The following is an 18,540-nucleotide window of genomic DNA, read 5'->3' as shown; positions in this document are numbered from 1 at the left end:
GGTATCGACTTTCTTAGAGAATTGTTTTCTCAGACACTGGGACACATATCGGGTACCGGTATCTAGGTTTCGCTAATGGCAAGCTACTTAGGGGGAAGGTGCCAGGCATTTTTTGGGGAGATATGGCGAAGAGGTCGGCATTTGCTTGTAAGAATTTGATTAACATGGATCTTACCTCGTGGGATAGCTCGGTCCCAATCCTAACCGACCTGGCTAGGTTTTTTCCAAGTTGCACAAACTCTAACTCAGTGTCTAGGATAGGTCTAAGCTCGTCTTCGCGTGTGTTCAGATGGAACTCGTCATTGCCTCTTGACGCTCATGTTAGAATATTCTCACGAATTATCTTCCTGATTCTCTTTGCTTCTCGTAAATCTGCATCGACAATGACCGATATTCATTTTTTCGTCGGGACAGTCTATACTCAAGTGTAGAAGCAATTGCATCTAGCTTTTCTAAGAAGGATATTCTTAGAATACCTTTAAAAGAGTTTTTACACTATATCACGAGAAAAGTGAAAGCTGCTCTTGTCTAGTAGCAATTTTTGCCCGAGCCATGTTAGTCACAAAACCTCTAACAACTTCAAACGACGCTGAAAATAAATAGTACAAACGAACTCGTAATAAACCTCTTCATACTTCAAGCTACATTGGTAATTTGTAAAACTACGTAAACATTGTTTCATATAAAAACTAAGAATAAAAACAAATATAACAAATACGTGATTTTTTAAATTAAAAGTAAAAAAAAAAATACAAACATTATTTTTCTTGTGATCGGTAATATGAAAAATAGAAAACAAAATTATTATCCTAATTGGAAAGTATAATAAGAAAACCCACTTGAGTAATGACAACAACTACTTTTTTAATGGCAAATCAAATTAAAAAAAATATATATCCAAAAGAAGAATAAGAGTAACAAAAATTTGAACAATTCAAATTTATTTTTTATTGTTCTATGAACAATTTGATTGTTTTTTTTTTTTTGTTGTTATCAATACATTTCTTCCACTCCAAGTAATTCTAATTGAGACTGTCATATATAATAGTTATTTCCTACATACCATTTAGCTTGTATATCCTTTTAAGTTGACTTACGATGGTTGTTGATGTCCAAGTCATTCTAAATTCTAACTATAGCTACTTGCTTGGCTATTTCCACCAACCTTCCAAGAACCTTCTTCTTTTCCCATATAAATTCCCAAATCCTCTCATTCTACTTTTCATTCATCTAAACTTGCTTTTTCACTTCAACATTTTCTTATACACCAACATAACATATCCAAACAGGTCCTAGATTCTTGATCAAAATGGCTTCCAAACGTCTTTTTGATGATTCTGATCAAGACAAACACAAACGTATCAGAACTTCAACAACACCTTCTTTAGCTTCGTATGTTTTTATTTCTTAAATCAATTTTCTTTGCTTAATATTCTTAATCATTATTTATGATCCAACTATATTTATATAGCTTAATTATTAAATGTTGCATATTAAATTAATATTAATTACTCTCAATTCTCATGTAACAGTGTAATGGGAGAAATTGTTATGGTGAGAAATATGCAAAATCTTTTCTCTGGCTTGGAACCATTACTTAGAAGAGTGGTAAGTAACAATTCAACTTTTACTATTTTTTACAAATGAAATTATTATCTACTATATTTTAATTAAATTTATCCGTGTAACAAACGTGCCCTTAATCCGATCAGGTGAACGAAGAAGTGGAACGAGCAATGAGGCAATGTTATACATCGCGGTCAATAACAAAGTCGCCTTCATTGAGACTTGAAGCAATGGAACATCCATCAAGTTTTCAATTCAATTTCAAAAAGAAGCTTCCACTTTCAATATTCACAGGTAGTAGATTACTAGACATGGATGAAAACTCAATCAATGTCATTCTTGTTGACAAAAGCAATGGCCAAAATGTTCCTACGAGTCTACCTCACCCAATCAAGATAGAAATTGTTGTTCTTGATGGAGACTTTCCATCTAGTGAAAAGGAATCATCATGGACTAGTGAAGAATTCAATAGTAATATTGTGAAAGAAAGAACCGGGAAGAGACCATTGCTTACCGGAGAATTGAATCTTACTATGAGAGACGGAATTGCACCGATTGGAGACATTGAGTTCACCGATAATTCAAGCTGGATTCGTAGCAGAAAGTTTAGACTTGGCGTTAGAATTGCTCAAGGGACTAATCAAAATGTTCGAATTCGTGAAGGCATGACCGAACCTTTTGTTGTTAAAGATCATCGCGGAGAATGTGAGTTTTCTTTCTTTCCTTTAATTAATAATTAGTTGGCAACATGTCTCAATTTGTTTAATTTATCTTAAGGTTGTTAAGATATATAATTAATTAATTATTTTTTGGATACAAATGAAGTGTACAAGAAACACCACCCACCAAGTCTAAATGATAAAGTGTGGCGTTTAGAGAAGATTGGAAAAGACGGAGCTTTTCACAAAAAATTGACTACAGCAAAAATCACAACAGTTCAAGAGTTTCTCAAATTATCTGTAGTTGATCCTCAGAGACTCAGAAAGGTACATATACACTGCACCCTCTATAAACTGAAAAGTATCATTAGAGTTAATTAAATGAGCTAATATTGTTAATATGATTTTGCAATCAGATATTAGGCATTGGAATGTCAGAGAAAATGTGGGATGCAACAATGAAACATGCAAAGACTTGTGTCATGGGAAACAAACTTTATGTCTACCGTGGTCCTCAGCTTACCATTTATCTGAATGCCATATGTCAAATGGTTAGAGCTTATAACATCAATGGCCAAACCATTCCCAACAGAGACATTAGCAACATCAACAAGGTACATTGAATTATACTAAAATTTTCTTGTTTGTTCCATCACTTTAATTTTACTAAGATATGATTTTTAACCTATAGTTTATTTCATTAGCAGAACTACATGCAAAATTATGTGAGAGAAGCATATGATAGATGGAATGAGTTGGAGGAAATTGATGAAGCTTTGAATGATAATGTTGCTTTGTTAACTCAAGGTATGTTCTATCAATCAATTTGTTGCTTCTATGTGACTATGCAAAGTTATTTGACCATATTATTATAAACTGATTTGTTGAATCTCACTTTATAGGTGAAAGTGTGGAAAAATTTCAAAACATTAATCATCAAGCATCATATGAGCAGAATGACTTTTTTGTTGATAAATCTGGTTGCATAGAATGGTCACCATTTGCCACGTCATCGTTGGTGAATGGAATAGCTTATAGCTTCTCGGGAGCAATCATTGATGATGGAACCTTAAGGTGGCATTAGAAGAAAAAAAATTGTAATTTGACTTTCATATATAAAAGTGACTAGTTGAGATGAAATTGAAAGAGCAGTGTTTTGTGAGATATAATATGTCAAGTGAAAGAAAATAGTACTTAATTATAATGACTTGAAGGTTGGTTTTAACTTTTATTATTCTTAATAAATGGAAAAGCTGTCTATTACTAAAAAAATATATAGAAGTCTTGTATAATTTTTCTTGGTAACTTAGGCCTTATACAAATTCTAAAACACATAATAGAAATATAATGTGTGTGCAATTGGTACACTACATGATCTATCCTACATGTGTGGAGTTGTTGGGATTGCTTGATTCACAAGTTAGTGGATATAAGAAAAGAATGATAAAGTTTAACGAGGTACAAGATGTAATTATGGAAAGAGGATTGATATTAATGACCTAGATGAATTACAACTATAGGTGAGGGTTTAAATAGAGAGAAAAATAATTAATTAGTTTGTAATAATTTATCTGTGTTGCAAGTCACTTACTTCCATCATAATCAAAATGCCACTAAATCTAAAGTAAAATGTCAATACTCTTCCTAATTTAAATTACCTAGCCTTCTCATTACCATGAAGTCTTTCAAATATTTAAACCTTTCTTTATTCAATGGTTTCGATAGAGTATCTGCAAGTTGTAACTTAATTTTGCAATATTCAATCTTCAATCTATCCTAGCTAACTTGATCTCTTAAGAACTGATAATCTATTTCTATATTTGTTCCTTCAATGATCCATTGGATGATTACCCAAATTAATTGTTGATTTATTGTTAACTAACAACTTGATCATCACAACTTCACTAAACTCCAATTCTTCTAACAATATTTTCATCCACAATGCTTCGCAAGTTTTATAAGAGGTCGAAGCATACTCTGCCTCACAAGATGATAGAATCGTTATTTCTTGTTTTTTTGAGCTCCATGAATATTCTTACCAAGCCAACAATATCATAAATGTTTGGTCTAGTGTTTTATATATATCCTAGTGGGTCAATGAACTCTTTATACAAAGTTGCATATACAAGTTTATCATTTGTGCCCTTCTTCAACTGTATACATGTTTTCATAGGAGTAATTGCATGGTTGAAGTTTCTCATCTCGAATTTCTCTAACTCACCAATTTTGTATGAGCGTCAGCTGATTGACCTTTTAGATCTATAGTTCACTTTCTTTAGTAATTAACCAACTCTCATATCTAATTCTTCTTAATCGAGTCTAATTCTTCTCAATTTTTTTTATTCTTCCTTCATAGTTTCTTATTAATTTTCATCTTTCAATGCTTGATTAAGGTCAGTTGGCTCAGATTCAGCCATCAGGACTTCTTCAATCAAGTCACCATCCACATATATATCTTAGTCTTGAAATATTTCATAGTCAATTAGTCTAACTGATTGAATTATAGCCCTAGTTAATCTCACCACCTCTTATTCTTGTACAACTTCCCTTACATGATCTTCTTGCAATGTTGTTCAAACATTTAATGAGTTTGCATCATTATGCATTTGATTATTTAAAGCTTTCAGGCATGTTCACCATTTCTTCATCAAATTTTACATCTCTACATATTACCATATTATTCTTATTAGGTTTGAATAGTTTGTAAACATGTGTTGAATGATGACATATCAGGATCAATACATGACATTTATCATCTAACTTTATTCTTTAGTGTTAAAGTACATATCTGAAGCAAAGTGAGCCAAAAATTCTAAAATGTGAAACACTTGGCTTTAGAGTTATCTAAGTTGTGTATTGTTCATGAACTTATTTGTTGAGCATCTATTGATGATATGTAATGCAATTGAGGTTTCTTCCCCCCAAATTTATTTTGGGTGTGGAACATATGATATATATATTGATTGGGAATAAACTGAATTGGGTTCTTGCATGACCTTTTATTTAGCATCTAATTTTTAATTTACTCTGACATTACGTGACATAATGGTGACAATATTTATTTTTTAGGTAGGGAAACCTGCTCACTGATGTTTTAGTAAACAATCACGAGTTTAGTTCACTTAAGAGATTAACTCAAAAAAATCTCGGAGATATATTATGTAAAATAGATTTAGTGAGAAAAGTGTGTTTGTTTTTTATTTATAACGCTTGAATAATAAACAACTGGAACCGATAATAAACTTTGGGTAAAGATAATGCACAAGACACAAAGTTAATGAAGTAAATAACATTTAAAGTAAAAGCTTTGAATATAAAAGATTTGCAGAAATTTTAAAAGGGATGGACGCACACTCACATATTTCACAAACTATTTCGCTCGAGGACTTGGGTACTTTAGTTCTATAGATGATCAGTGAGAATTTGTGATCCTGACTACAATGCATAATCTTGCATTCTATAATGTTAAACATATTTGTCAACAACAGTTAAATCCTAAAGATCTGACACACATCCCACTACTTAGGCCTTCATAGTCTAACTTGTCTCCACGCGTCTTCAAGGGTATAAATGTCGAGAAACACAATATCATTTTGATACCTATGTCGATAACTACTTCAATCTTATCAACTACCTACAAGATTACATGTTTTAGTTCCATAGCACTTGTCGAAACATATCTTCACTTAATTGCCTTTTAGACTTAGAAAATATACTAAGTCCTAGATAAATGGTGACCTTATCGAATCCAATCATCATGTTGAAAAAACCCTTTTTGAGATTCATGAGATGTTTTAAAGAGAGAGTGAACCTAATCTTGTGGATTTGTTCTTGAGAATCTTCCAAACCATGCATGTTCCCCACACTTCGTCAAACGCTTTTGGTCGATGTGGTTGATAAATCGAAGTCTTTTCAGTCAAGACTTCCTAACACTTAGCATTTTTTAACATGGCTATCAACATTCGTCGTTGAATTTTCTCCAGCTAAAACTCCCTGGAAATCAAAAGCATATTTTGTTCTCTTGTCTAACCAGGTAAGAGTTGTGGATCGATTGGAGTCAGGTTTCATACCCACTAGGGTTGGTGTTTAACTTTGTGCTCACTCTCTAACATGACTTAGTTACTTTGGTTCTAGGAATTGGTTCAAGGTTAATGCTTATCTGACTCTTCTTATTCTAGACTCGTGGTCTTCTTAGGGTTACAATACTCCACCCCCACCAATCACGAGGCCTGGTAGTGGTGAATGTGGATCTATTTTGTTAACAGTGAGCCATATGTTGTTAAAATTCCCATTGAGTTTCCTTCCTTACTTTATAGTATTTTAATTGGACAAAAGAATCATTTTATTACTAGTGAAGATGAAGTAGGTGTTGATCTTGAGTTACTGAATTTTAATTACAAATTTTTTGTTGGGAAAAATGTCTCTAACATTTCTCTTCTCAATGTTTTGACTGTTTATGAATCTGATTTGGATGTTGATGATGATATGATTGATGTTACTTCCTTGTTTGGGTCTGTGAGGAATCATATTTTGAAGGCTCTAATCCATGAAACCAAAACTCAACAGAAAATCATTTCCTCATCCACTTCTAGAAAAGACGAGTCTAAAGGACTCATCAAAATGACGAGTCCTCATGAAGTTGGTGCCTCCTCATCTCAGACTACAATTCTAGATGTTATTCCAATGGATCGAAATAAAGGTATGTCCAGTAATGAAGAAAAAGATAGTGATGAGGGCGTGGATTAATACGCTCCACGTGATGATTTACTTCAGAAGATTTGATTTGTTGTTTTTGGATTTAGCTTGTTTTTTATTAAACTCTACTAGGTGTTTCTGCTTGATTGCATTTGCTTGTTAAAAAGATGGTTTTTCTTGTTTGAAGACTCGTCTGTTTTGAAAAATTGTACATCATATTTTCTGTTCAGTATAGTCTTCATATTTTCTTATGTAATACTCTATCTTGAGTCTTTCTTATTTTAGATTGATAGAATATTTGATCCATAACTGTGATTTAAATTACTCCATATATAATTGTTTTCTTACAAAAAATTGGAAGAGTATTTGACTGAAAGTGAGGTGATCTCAGATTCATGGAAACCTGAATTGAAATCCACATGTACTATTAAGAAAAAGACACTGAACTGAGAGAGTTAAAATGACTACTTGAATTAGTTAATTTCCTTTCATTTGGGCTACAACCCTCAAATGTTGGTGACGTGGTATGAAACTGAAATACCAATTATATGTATTATTTATCTTGTATTTTTGTTTATCTAGTTCATTACTCTTTTCAGATCATGTTGTCTCACACATTGTCTCAATATTGTGCGAGACATCTTCTTACAAGCCACCAGGGGCGGATGCACATTCTATGGTAAGGGGGCTCAAGCCCCCACAAAGAAAAAAAAATTTGGTTAAAAATATCTAAAGTTTTGTAATTTGTCCCCATAAGAAAAAATTTGGTTAAAAATACCAATTATATGTATTATTTATCTTGTATTTTTGTTTATCTAGTTCATTACTCTTTTCAGATCATGTTGTCTCACACATTGTCTCAATATTGTGCGAGACATCTTCTTACAAGCCACCAGGGGCGGATGCACATTCTATGGTAAGGGGGCTCAAGCCCCCACAAAGAAAAAAAAATTTGGTTAAAAATATCTAAAGTTTTGTAATTTGTCCCCATAAGAAAAATACTTCTTACATATATAAACATGTTTTTTAATAAAATAATATATATATTAATGCTAATTTTAACTTTTTAACTATTATTGTTTGATTAAATGCACTTATTTAACATTAAATATATACTACAGTATAAAAAACAGAAATTGATTGTGATACATTTTATGTAAAGTTATATATATTCGAATTCGAGTTTCTATATTTTTTTATTTTGATGAATACCATAAAAAAAATTGCCCCCACCACCAAATATTCCTGGATCCGCCACTGCAAGCCACCGACCAAACATAATTTTAATTAAAGAAACATTATTTATAAATATGTTGTTCAAGTGTAAGAGCATCAACAGATGTAGATGTTGATTTATAAGGGATCGGTATCTGTTGATTTATAGGGGATCGGTCTTTCAACAACTTTATTTTTAATACTTTTCCCATGCTCTTAATTAAAATATTGCTTTGTAATTGCTTTGCTGTTTTTCAAATTGTAATTGCTGAAATTTTGAATACACATATCAACACTGGCCAGTAAAGGCAGGTTTGCAGTTTTTTGTGTGCAGAAGTTGAAAAAAAGACCCATATTTCACAACCTTAAAATGGGACTAGAAAATCACTATACCTAACTACTAAGAGAAAGACTAAAATGACCCCAACCTAGGCTAAACCATTTTTTTTGGGCCAACACTTAACACTAATTTGATTCTTCAAAATACTTATCATATTACCATCTTGAAGAGGAGGCTCCACCAATGACTGGTCCTGAACTTGAAGGTGTTATATCACCACCATCTGATTGTGACTCTGAGAAGCTATAAGGCATTCCATTCATGAATGGTGACGTGGCAAATGGTGACCATTCTATACACCCTATTTCTGCATTATTATTATTATTATTAGCATTATTGTTTCCTAAATAATTTCCACCCTCTATACATTTATCACCAAAATACTGATGCTGATCATATCCTATGACTGATGCTCCATGATTACTATTGTTTTGAAATTGACTTGGTTCCAAACTCTCATTCAAAGCTTCATCAATTTCCTCCAACTCATTCCATCTATTATATGCTTCTCTCACATAGTTTTGTATGTAGCTCTGTTAATGAAACAAATAAACTATAGGTTAAAAATCATATCTTAGTAAAATTATAGTAATGAAACAAACAAGGGCATTTTTTGTATAGTTAAATAAATGTACCTTGTTGATGTCTCTGTTGGGAATGGTTTGGCCATTCATGGTATAAGCTCTAACCATTTGACATATGGCATTCAGATAAATGGTAAACTGGGGCCCACGGTACACATATAGTTTGCTTCCCATGACACAAGTCTTTGCATGTTTCATTGTTACATCCCACATTTTCTCTGACATTGCAACGCCTAATATCTGAGTGCAAAATCATATAAACATTATTAGCTCATTTATTATAAATTTTAATAATTTATTTAACACTAATGATATTTTTATCGAGTTTAGAGAGGGTGTATTGTTTATGTATGTACCTTTCTGAGTCTTTGAGGATCAACTACAGATAATTTGAGAAACTGTTGAACTGTCGTGATCTTTGCTGCAGTCAATTTTTTGTGAAAAGCTCCGTCTTTTCCAATTTTCTCTAAACGCCATACTTCATCGTTTAGACTTGGTGGATGGTGCTTCTTGTACACTTCATTTGTATAAAAAATATATAGTTAGTTTTATTTTTCAACAATCTTAAAATAAATTAAACAAATGAAGTCATGTTACCAACTAACAATGGATTAATAGTTGTTATTAACAACCTTTCTTAACTAAATGAAAGGAAAAAAAAACTCACATTCTCCGCGATGATCCTTAACAACAAAGGGTTCGGTCATGCCTTCGCGGATTCGAACATTTTGATTACTCCCATGAGCAACTCTAACACCAAGTCTAAACTTTCTGCTACGAATCCAACTTGAATTATCGGTGAATTCAATATCTCCGATTGGTGCAATTCCGTCTCTCATAGTAAGATTCAATTCTCCCGTAAGCAATGGCCTTTTCCCATTTCTTTCTTTCACAATATTACTATTGAATTCTTCACTAGTCCATGATGATTCCTTTTCACTAGATGGAAAATCTCCATCAAGAACTACAATTTCTATCTTGATTGGGTGAGGTAGACTTGTAGGAACATTTTGGCCATTGCTTTTGTCAACAAGAATGACATTGATTGAGTTTTCATCCATGTCTAGTAATCTACTACCCGTGAATATTGAAAGAGGAAGCTTCTTTTTGAAAATGAATTGAAAACTTGATGGATGTTCCATTGCTTGAAGTCTCAATGAAGGTGACTTTGTTATCATCGATCGCGATGGATAACATTGTCTCATTGCTCGTTCCACTTCTTCGTTCACCTGATCATATTAAGGGCGCGTTTGTTACAACATTTTATTTAAGAAAAAGAAAGTAAAAAAGAAGTTCATTCAATAGTTAAAGATAAATTTAATTTAAGTATAGTTGAATTGTTACTTACCACTCTTCTAAGTAATGGTTCCAAGCCAGAGAAAAGGTTTTGCATGTTTTTCACCATAACAACTTCTCCTATTACACTGTCACATGAAAATTGAAAGTGATTAATATTAATATGCAACATTTAATAATTAAACTATATACATAAAGTTTGTTCATAAAAAATAATTAAGAATATTAAGCAAAGAGAATGATGAATGAATATTTAGGGTTGGTTTAAGGAATAAAAAACATACGAAGCAAAAGAAGGTGTTGTTGTAGTTCTGATACGTTTGTGCTTGTCTTGATCAGAATCATCCAAAAGACGTTTGGAAGCCATTTTGATGAAGAATAATTAGGAGCTGTTTGGATGGAATGATTGTGTGCAAGAAAATGTTGAAGTGAAGAAGGTAGTTTAGATGAATGAAAAGGAGAATGAGAGGATTTGGGAATTTATATGGGAAAAGAAGAAGGTTCTTGGAATGTTGGTGGAAATAGCCAAGCAAATGACTAAAATTAGAAATTAGATTGCTTTAAATTTGATATAAGAGAGATGGAAAGACTTTGGACATAACAACCATCGTAAGTCAACTTGAATATTTATCAATTTCCTCATTGGAAAAATTATATGGTTACAAGGTTAAAGACGTGTGGGACCTTGAAATTAATTTTAAATGCCCTTTTGTTATAGTTCAATCAAAGCCGCAATCTAATAATTACAAATTATTTATCAAATAACCACTAGATAAACAATCAAACAATCAGAAAGAAAGAGTATTATATTGGTGTGCATAAGAGGGGGTGATTTAGGATCAATTTTGATTCAAAATCACCCCTCCAAATCGTTTTTGTTTATCTATTACTTAAATAAGTGATTTTCACACCTTTTCTTTTTGTCTTTTTTGTGATTTCGTGGGTCATCGTTTGTTTTGATTTCCCATATTTCCGTGGTGTATTTTGATTTCTCGTCTTTGTGCGGGTATTTTGTTTTTCCGTTTTTGTGCGGTGTTCATTTGTTTCAGGTTGAAAGATTAGTTTCGATCTAGTGCAGATTCAATCAATGACTTCGGTGCCGTCAACGCTACAGATCCGGAAGCATGAATATTTCGGACATCTCAATACAGTCAATACATTAATATTTGTAGGCATATGCAATTTGCCGTTTTATGCTATTAACATGGATGCTGTGGATTTGTTCGCAGATTCATCCTTTTTGTTTTTGGCGATTTTGAATTTGTATTGCAACGATGTACTCTATCGATTTGAATGAATGAATATCATTTATTTTCTGTCAAAAAAAAAAACAATCATACAATCAATGACATACTTAAATATTTGATCTCTTAACTATATATATTTATATATTTATAATGCTCGACTTTTTTTAATCAAACGTAAAAGTTGTTCTGGACCGACCAGATCGAATCCGGATCATTCTGGGCCGACCACTTCACCTTCGGCCGATTATTAGGAAGAGATCTCATTTCTTCCAAAATCATCTGAGTATCCCAAAATTGTCATCTCCGCAAAAGACCGCGAGCAAAGAGTTAGTTCGTTATATATATATATATATATATATATATATATATATATATATATATATATATATATATATATATATATATATATATATATATATATATATATATATAATTTCAAGTTTCAATAGGCGCCAAATTGAGGTAACAAGTTTCAAATACAATTTCATTTCACTCTTCTTTCTCATATACTGAGTTGAGCCTTGGAGTGTTAATCTTGTCGTTCCCCCACTCCACCGCGTCAGAAGTCACAATTGGCCATCACCGTCGTTTTTCCCCTCATTTCTGGTTCCAGAACGGAACATTAGCGTCGACCTCTGATTCCTACGATTTCTACGAATTCACAATCTCTCTTAAAACTTCTCAATTCGTAAGTTCCTCCGATCAACGGAACGTGGACGTTCGCGATCAAACGCGAGGATCTATAGTGTTTTGATTCATCCAAGTGTAATCTCAATGCTTTTTTTATTTATATATTTTTAGTTCCTACAATTCACGGTGATGGCTAGATCTAAGGCTACCAGATCCTTCGTTGCGCGAGAAGTTGTTGAGTATGCTCTAACAGCAAGCAGTCCACCACCTCTTCATCCGGCGTAAAACACCATAGGTCTATGGTTGTTCCACTGCATCCAGATCTAGTTCAAACTTCATAATTGGCCATATCTACTCAAGAAAATGCAATAGAGACTCCTATATTCTACCTCTGAGTAGACAACCTGAAGACTTTCCTGGCCTCCACACTCTTCAGGAAAACCTTGGTATGCAAGGTGCTAACCAACTATTGAACAACGTGTTTAACATCGTCCGCCAACAAAATTCATATGCCTTTGAAGTAAGGTTTCAACGACTAGAAGAAAGCCTTCACAACACTCCTTCCCGCGAAAATATAATTTAAGAAGTTGCTTCTAGAAAAACTCGTTTTGAAGTCCCAAAACCAGACTGGACGAAGAAAGACGAGGCTCTTCGGTTGAAAGATCCACATAAAAATAGGATCTTGTACAGGGTTGAGCAACAAGCAATAGGCCTTAGATCACGAACTGTTTTTTCCTCTTGTTTCTTTGGAATAAGTGTTACCAGAGAGCAGTTGACTGTAGCAAGCATTCTATTGTAGCAAAAGAAATCCTTGATTGCAGAAATTACATCACTCTTAATGATTGCCCAGCTAGCTTTAAATTTTTTTGCATTATATCCATCTATTCCGGGGGCTTTGTGGTCATCAATATTTTGCAAGGCCATCCAAATTTCCTCATCAGTAACAGGTTTTATCAAAAGGTCTGCACTCTCATGAGAAATTTGCTTGCCTCTTCTCAGCACCTCAATGTCCACTTGTACCAGTTTACTAGTATTGTGTCCAATCAGGTCACCATAGAATTGCAAAATTTCCTTTTCCATATCATCAAAAGTAATCATTTTATTACCATAGCTATCCTCCAACTTGCTCAGAGATGTCTTTTTATTCTTCTCCCTCAAATTAGCATAGAAGTATTTACTGTTGTCGTCCCCTAATTTCAGCCAATCAATATTTGATTTCTGCTTCAAGATTTTTTCCTCAATATCACACTGCTGTATGAGTTCTTCAGATAATTGCTTGACCTTCCTAATTAGCTCCTGATTAAATAAGTCATTCTTTAACATGTTCTGAGCTGCTTCCAGATTTTTCCTACTCTCTTGAATCTTGTGGGCAGTATGATTATATTTCCTATTGATGCCAAACTTTAGCTTCTGCCAAACTCTATACATGGGTTTACCATGAATATGTTGATTCCAGCTAGTTCTCACTACCTCCTCATAATCTGGGTCATTAGTAATGCAGTTGGGGAATTTGAATCTGTGCTTTTTTTTAATCAGCTCCTTGTTGTGGATTTTCAGTTGAAGTTGCAGAGGAGAGTGGTCAGATATTTGAGGGTGTAGAATTTCAATATTACTATCTAGAAACTTAAGGAACCAAGAGGTGTTACAAAGAGCTCTATCAATTCTAGAGTAAATGACCTTTACACCTTGTAGTTTCATGTTCAGTGAGGTCAGTTTCTTCCATCATAGTCCCCAGCTCCACATATTCATTAGGGTGAACCTCATTTCCTCCAACTCTATCATGTACTTTAAGGACATTATTGAAGTCTCCAATAATAATCCAAGGACCTTTCATACCTTTACTTACATCTTTGATATTATCCCATAGCTCCCTCCTTTTACTCAACTGGTTATGAGCATATATGGCTGACAAATAGTGGGAGAAGTTCCCATCTTGATGATAAACTTCACTGTGAATAACTTGGTCAGTAGAGCTGATAGATCTAATATCCCACAGTTGTGGATTCCATAGGACCCAGATCCTCCCATTATCATGATCTTTGTAGTTATCCAAATAGTTCCAATTTTTAGCAAGTTTATTTCTAACTGAATCTGAGTTCTTATTCTTAACCCTAGTTTCAAGAAGAACAACAATGCTAGCATGCAAATACCTGAGGTGGGCTCCAACCTCAATAGCTCTAGCTCTTTTATTAAGCCCTATGATGTTCCAGCTAACAATCATGGCACACCAGTCCCTCCATCCTCAAAACAGGTGCCGATTTTGAGGGCAGTAAAACCATTATTGCAAGCAACCTCCACTTCAGGAGCCTTGAGTCCAGCTCTAGGTGTCTTACCTTTGGTTCCATGTGCCACAGAGACCCATTCTTCCTTATCAGTATTCTATTCAATATCCCCCACTATTTCATTTGCATTAGCTATACTACTCTCTGGTTATTCCTTGTTGGTATTAACTTTTTTCACTTGCCAGCTCCGTTTTGTTTCATCTGGTTTCTTCACAATCTCTTCTCTTTCCTTACACATGTGTCCTACTTTATTACATTTGGTACAAAATTGTGGCTTCCATTCATAGTGCACCTGTTGAATTTGTTTGCCTCCTGCAGGATTCCATACGGTAATCTCACTTTTAAGTTCTCGAGTGACATCTACTTCTATCAAAACTCTAGCATACAATATCCTTAACTTTCTTGCAATACATTCATCAGTCATTACAGGTTTCCCTATGGCACTAGAGATCTTCCCAATGCTTTCATCACCCCATAAGTTCAGAGGAAGTTGTGGAAAAATTACCCAGATGGGGATCACCCTGAGTATGTCTTCTTTCACATTAAAGTTTGGTGACCATTCAAATAGAAGCACAGGTTTCTTATAGACTGAGTATGGTCCTCCCTTAAGCACATCATCCCTGTCTTTTCTTGTTCTGAATCTAATCAGGAAGTATCCTTCATCATGGTAGTATAGATCCGGTAGGGTGACAAAATTCCAAGTGTTCATCATGAATCTCTTAACAGCATTCATAGTTAACCCTTCTCCAATTTCATACATGATGAGAGCATTTTCCCAGAATTCCATTTCAGACTTTATATCCTGTTCCTCAATTACAACTTCAATCTCCCCGTTAACAATTGTCGGTGGTGTGTATTTTAATCCCATCCCATTAGTTGGTAGCCTATTTCCTTTTATCACATCTGAAGGATAGAAAAACACTTAGAAAGGGAGGGTTTGAATAAGTGTGACTTTAAAAACTCTTAAGATAAAAACAATGAACACAATTATTTTTTATCCTGGTTTGTTGTTAACGAAACTACTCCAGTCCACCCCCTTAGAGTGATTTACCTCAACTGAGGATTTAATCCACTAATCCAACTAATTATCATGGTTATCCACTTAGAAAACTTCTAAGTCTTCTAGAGTATACAAATCACAACTTGATCACTCTAGGAAAATACCACTTAGAAAACTTCTAAGTCTTCTAGAGTCTACTGATCTCACTGATCACTCTAGGAACCTTTTACAATCAATGTAAAATAAATGTTTACAAGAGTAAGATTGCTTCTTATAAAGCTATAATCACAACAGTGATATTTCTCTTAAGTTCTAAGCTTAACACTCACTAAATATTACAAGAGTTTGTGAGGTTGAAGATGAAGTTCGTGAGCTTTGAAATTGACAGTGTTTTGGTATTTTTCGCAAGAGTTGTTGTATGTTGCTTCTGATCAGAACTTCTATATAAAGGCTGTAAAATCCCGAAAATTCTTATTTAATTAATTTAATTAAGATTTAAATTAATTATTCAAAATTAGCATTTTATTAAAATTAATTGGAAATAATAAAATGTTAGTTGTTGGGCCATTGGTGGAGTTAGTAATGTGGTGGTGTTAATGTGAAGGAGCACATTACTAAATTATGTTATGTTTTCATAAAAAAAGAAAATAAGAGGAATTTGAGAAAGAGAGGAGAAAAACCTAATAGGGAGAGATGGAGAAGTCATGGACAAAAGCATTTTCGCAACCCTTTGGCAGCCTTCACAAATCATGCCATAACTTTCTGCTCGTAACTCCAAATTAGGTAATTCTTGAAGATTCAGATTCTACACAAAATTCCTTCGATTTGATATATTAATTCGTGTCAGGGAGGTTCTTGATGAGGGAGATAAGCGAGTTTGAAGAATGGAGATTCTTGCTAAAAGTGAAGAAAAGAGGCTTACGGGTTTGATGGAGAAGAAGGGGAAAAGTCCAGATTCTTGGCTAAGGTAAGGGGAGACTCTTCCGGTTAATTTCTATTATGTGATTATAAGTAATAGGATGGATTAACATGTGATTCGATTCGATTGGATATATTGGGAATTGGTATCGTTAGGTCCGTCATGAATTGAGATAATTGATGAAATTGTATGATTGATGGTTATAATGTGTTATTTTTGAAGTATGATGAATGATTTTAGTGTTAGATGATCACTAAAACATGTTATATTTGTATTATGTTATGTTAATTGATGAGGTTTTGGTATGGGACTGTTTTGGTGCGATTTGGATGAGATTGGGAGAAGAAATATGTTAAAATCGCAGAAAAATTCTGCATCTGCGAAGTGTGCGTCGACCTAAGTGTCAGATGCGTCGACCTGAATGTCAGCATGCGTCGACCTATAGTGTCAGCGTGCGCATACCCGAGGGGGACAGGAAATCCAATGCGTCGACCTGAAGGGGGTTTTGCGTCGACCTGAAGGGGGTTTTGCGTCGACGCATAACATCCAATTTTTGACAAATTTTCCGGAGGTCATAACTTTCAGACCGTACATCCGTTTTGAGCGCCGTTTCGAGCGCTGTGAAGCTAATTCAAAGCTTTAGATGATGAATTGGTGAAACGGGCAGTGTCCCTATTTTATTATGAATGTTGATTCAATTAAATTGATGGATTTGTAGCACTGTGTGCATATATGTGTGAATGTAACAATGTGTTGCATGGTGATGAAACCACTTTGAATTCGTTGTGACTGGGAGGTGTTTTGACATGATTATATGTGATACAATTGAATAATGATGATACTATAATTGAATATATATTGATATGATTATGTGTGATATAATCGTGGATGGTGTTGAAATCGAATATATCATTCAGTGTTGCTTTTGGTGAGTTATTGGTGATATACATTGTGCGTATGTGGAATTGTGCAAACATGACAATGTTTTAGTGTGATGGTGAATGAACCGTTATTGTTATTAATGTGATGATTATATGTTGTATGTTTACATGTATGATTGAATGTAACATTGTGTGCATATATTCTTAAATGTGACAATGTGTTGATGCAGGATAGATTTGTTGTGACTATTATCTTGATTGTTGTGATAATATGACGGTGATGATTGAATGATATATTTGATGTAAATATATGTGAATAATTGAATGATTGTGCAGCGTGTACATACTTATTCGGTGATGAAAATGGTGAGTTACGATGAGACGATGCGGTGCATCGGATCGGTGATGTTTTTAAGTATGGTATATGTGTACATTCATTCATATGCATTCGGTGATGGATCCCGGTGATGTTTGGATCAAATGGTGGACATAATTCCCATTGTGCGGAATTTGTGTCGGTTATGTCGTATCTCGATGAGGCGTAGATCGGTCTGGTGGATTAATTTCACAGTTTATTGGTACCACATGCATAGTGTCAGCTAGTCATATACATCCTTGTCATAACATGATTGAATGAATTTCAGTGTAATGTTTGGTGTTGTATTTGTTTTGATTGTTGTATTTGTTGTGATTGATGAATGATAATTGAATATCTGAATATATGACAAATTGGGTGAATGGTATATTATGATGTTTTGTTGCTTATGAATGCATAACATTGATTAATTGAGAATGAGACTCACCCTTACTTGTTGATATTTTTCAGATTGAGGAGTAGCGGCATTAGTGCTCAGTGAGGATGACTCGTAGAGTTTATCCATTTACGTTGGGTCGTGTCGGTCATGCTCTGATTTTGTAACACTGGGGAACGATAGTTTTAGAGTTTTATGAGATTACTTTATTTTATTTGGTGTTGAATTATATTTCCATTGGTTGTATTGACGATGTTTTCTTATTCCGCTATGATAAACATGACTATGTTTTGGTAAGTCGTTTCCTAATGAAGTATGACTTTTGACCATAGTCGGTTTATTTGTTTTAAATAATTGTGGCACCCTGTGTTTATGTTTTTACTCTGATTATTTATTTATTTTCTGCGGGGTTTAGAAGGGTGTTACAATAGTGGTATCAGAGCAGGTCGGTCCGTCTGACCAATTGTCGAGTCA

General features: G+C 33.9%; 4 protein-coding genes across 5 annotated transcripts; 1 reads left to right on the top strand and 3 right to left on the bottom strand.

Moving 5' to 3' along the window:
- Positions 1-1,114: 1,114 nt before the first annotated feature.
- On the top strand, positions 1,115-3,831 carry LOC131657065 (protein SAR DEFICIENT 1-like). 2 transcript variants are annotated; one of them, XM_058926572.1, is made up of 7 exons: positions 1,115-1,392; positions 1,533-1,608; positions 1,713-2,271; positions 2,392-2,552; positions 2,642-2,839; positions 2,930-3,032; positions 3,128-3,831. In XM_058926572.1, exons 1-7 carry the CDS (start codon positions 1,310-1,312, stop codon positions 3,307-3,309), a joined length of 1,362 nt encoding a protein of 453 aa, XP_058782555.1. In that variant the 5' UTR covers positions 1,115-1,309; the 3' UTR covers positions 3,310-3,831. The 2 variants fall into 2 exon arrangements, with proteins under 2 accessions (XP_058782555.1, XP_058782556.1); XM_058926573.1 differs by having other exon boundaries at positions 1,126-1,392; positions 2,933-3,032; positions 3,128-3,789.
- A 4,380-nt stretch (positions 3,832-8,211) lies between these two features.
- Positions 8,212-10,823, bottom strand: LOC131657064 (protein SAR DEFICIENT 1-like). Its single transcript, XM_058926571.1, has 6 exons — positions 10,640-10,823; positions 10,408-10,483; positions 9,727-10,288; positions 9,416-9,576; positions 9,111-9,299; positions 8,212-9,008 (listed from the first exon to the last, which is right to left on the bottom strand). The coding sequence occupies exons 1-6, from the start codon at positions 10,720-10,722 to the stop codon at positions 8,631-8,633; spliced, it is 1,449 nt and encodes a 482-aa protein (XP_058782554.1). The 5' UTR covers positions 10,723-10,823; the 3' UTR covers positions 8,212-8,630.
- Positions 10,824-12,811: 1,988 nt separating this feature from the next.
- LOC131659636 (uncharacterized) lies at positions 12,812-14,453 on the bottom strand. Its single transcript, XM_058928797.1, has 2 exons — positions 13,910-14,453; positions 12,812-13,848 (listed from the first exon to the last, which is right to left on the bottom strand). Exons 1-2 carry the CDS (start codon positions 14,451-14,453, stop codon positions 12,812-12,814), a joined length of 1,581 nt encoding a protein of 526 aa, XP_058784780.1.
- LOC131659635 (uncharacterized) lies at positions 14,450-15,382 on the bottom strand. The gene is made up of 2 exons (XM_058928796.1): positions 14,693-15,382; positions 14,450-14,611 (listed from the first exon to the last, which is right to left on the bottom strand). The coding sequence occupies exons 1-2, from the start codon at positions 15,380-15,382 to the stop codon at positions 14,450-14,452; spliced, it is 852 nt and encodes a 283-aa protein (XP_058784779.1).
- Positions 15,383-18,540: the final 3,158 nt, after the last annotated feature.

The sequence above is a fragment of the Vicia villosa genome, linkage group LG3, assembly GCF_029867415.1.
Source record: "Vicia villosa cultivar HV-30 ecotype Madison, WI linkage group LG3, Vvil1.0, whole genome shotgun sequence".
NCBI classification, from domain to species: domain Eukaryota; kingdom Viridiplantae; phylum Streptophyta; class Magnoliopsida; order Fabales; family Fabaceae; genus Vicia; species Vicia villosa.
The sequence above is the reverse complement of the archived record's forward strand: the minus strand, read 5'-3'. Positions and strand labels throughout refer to the sequence as shown.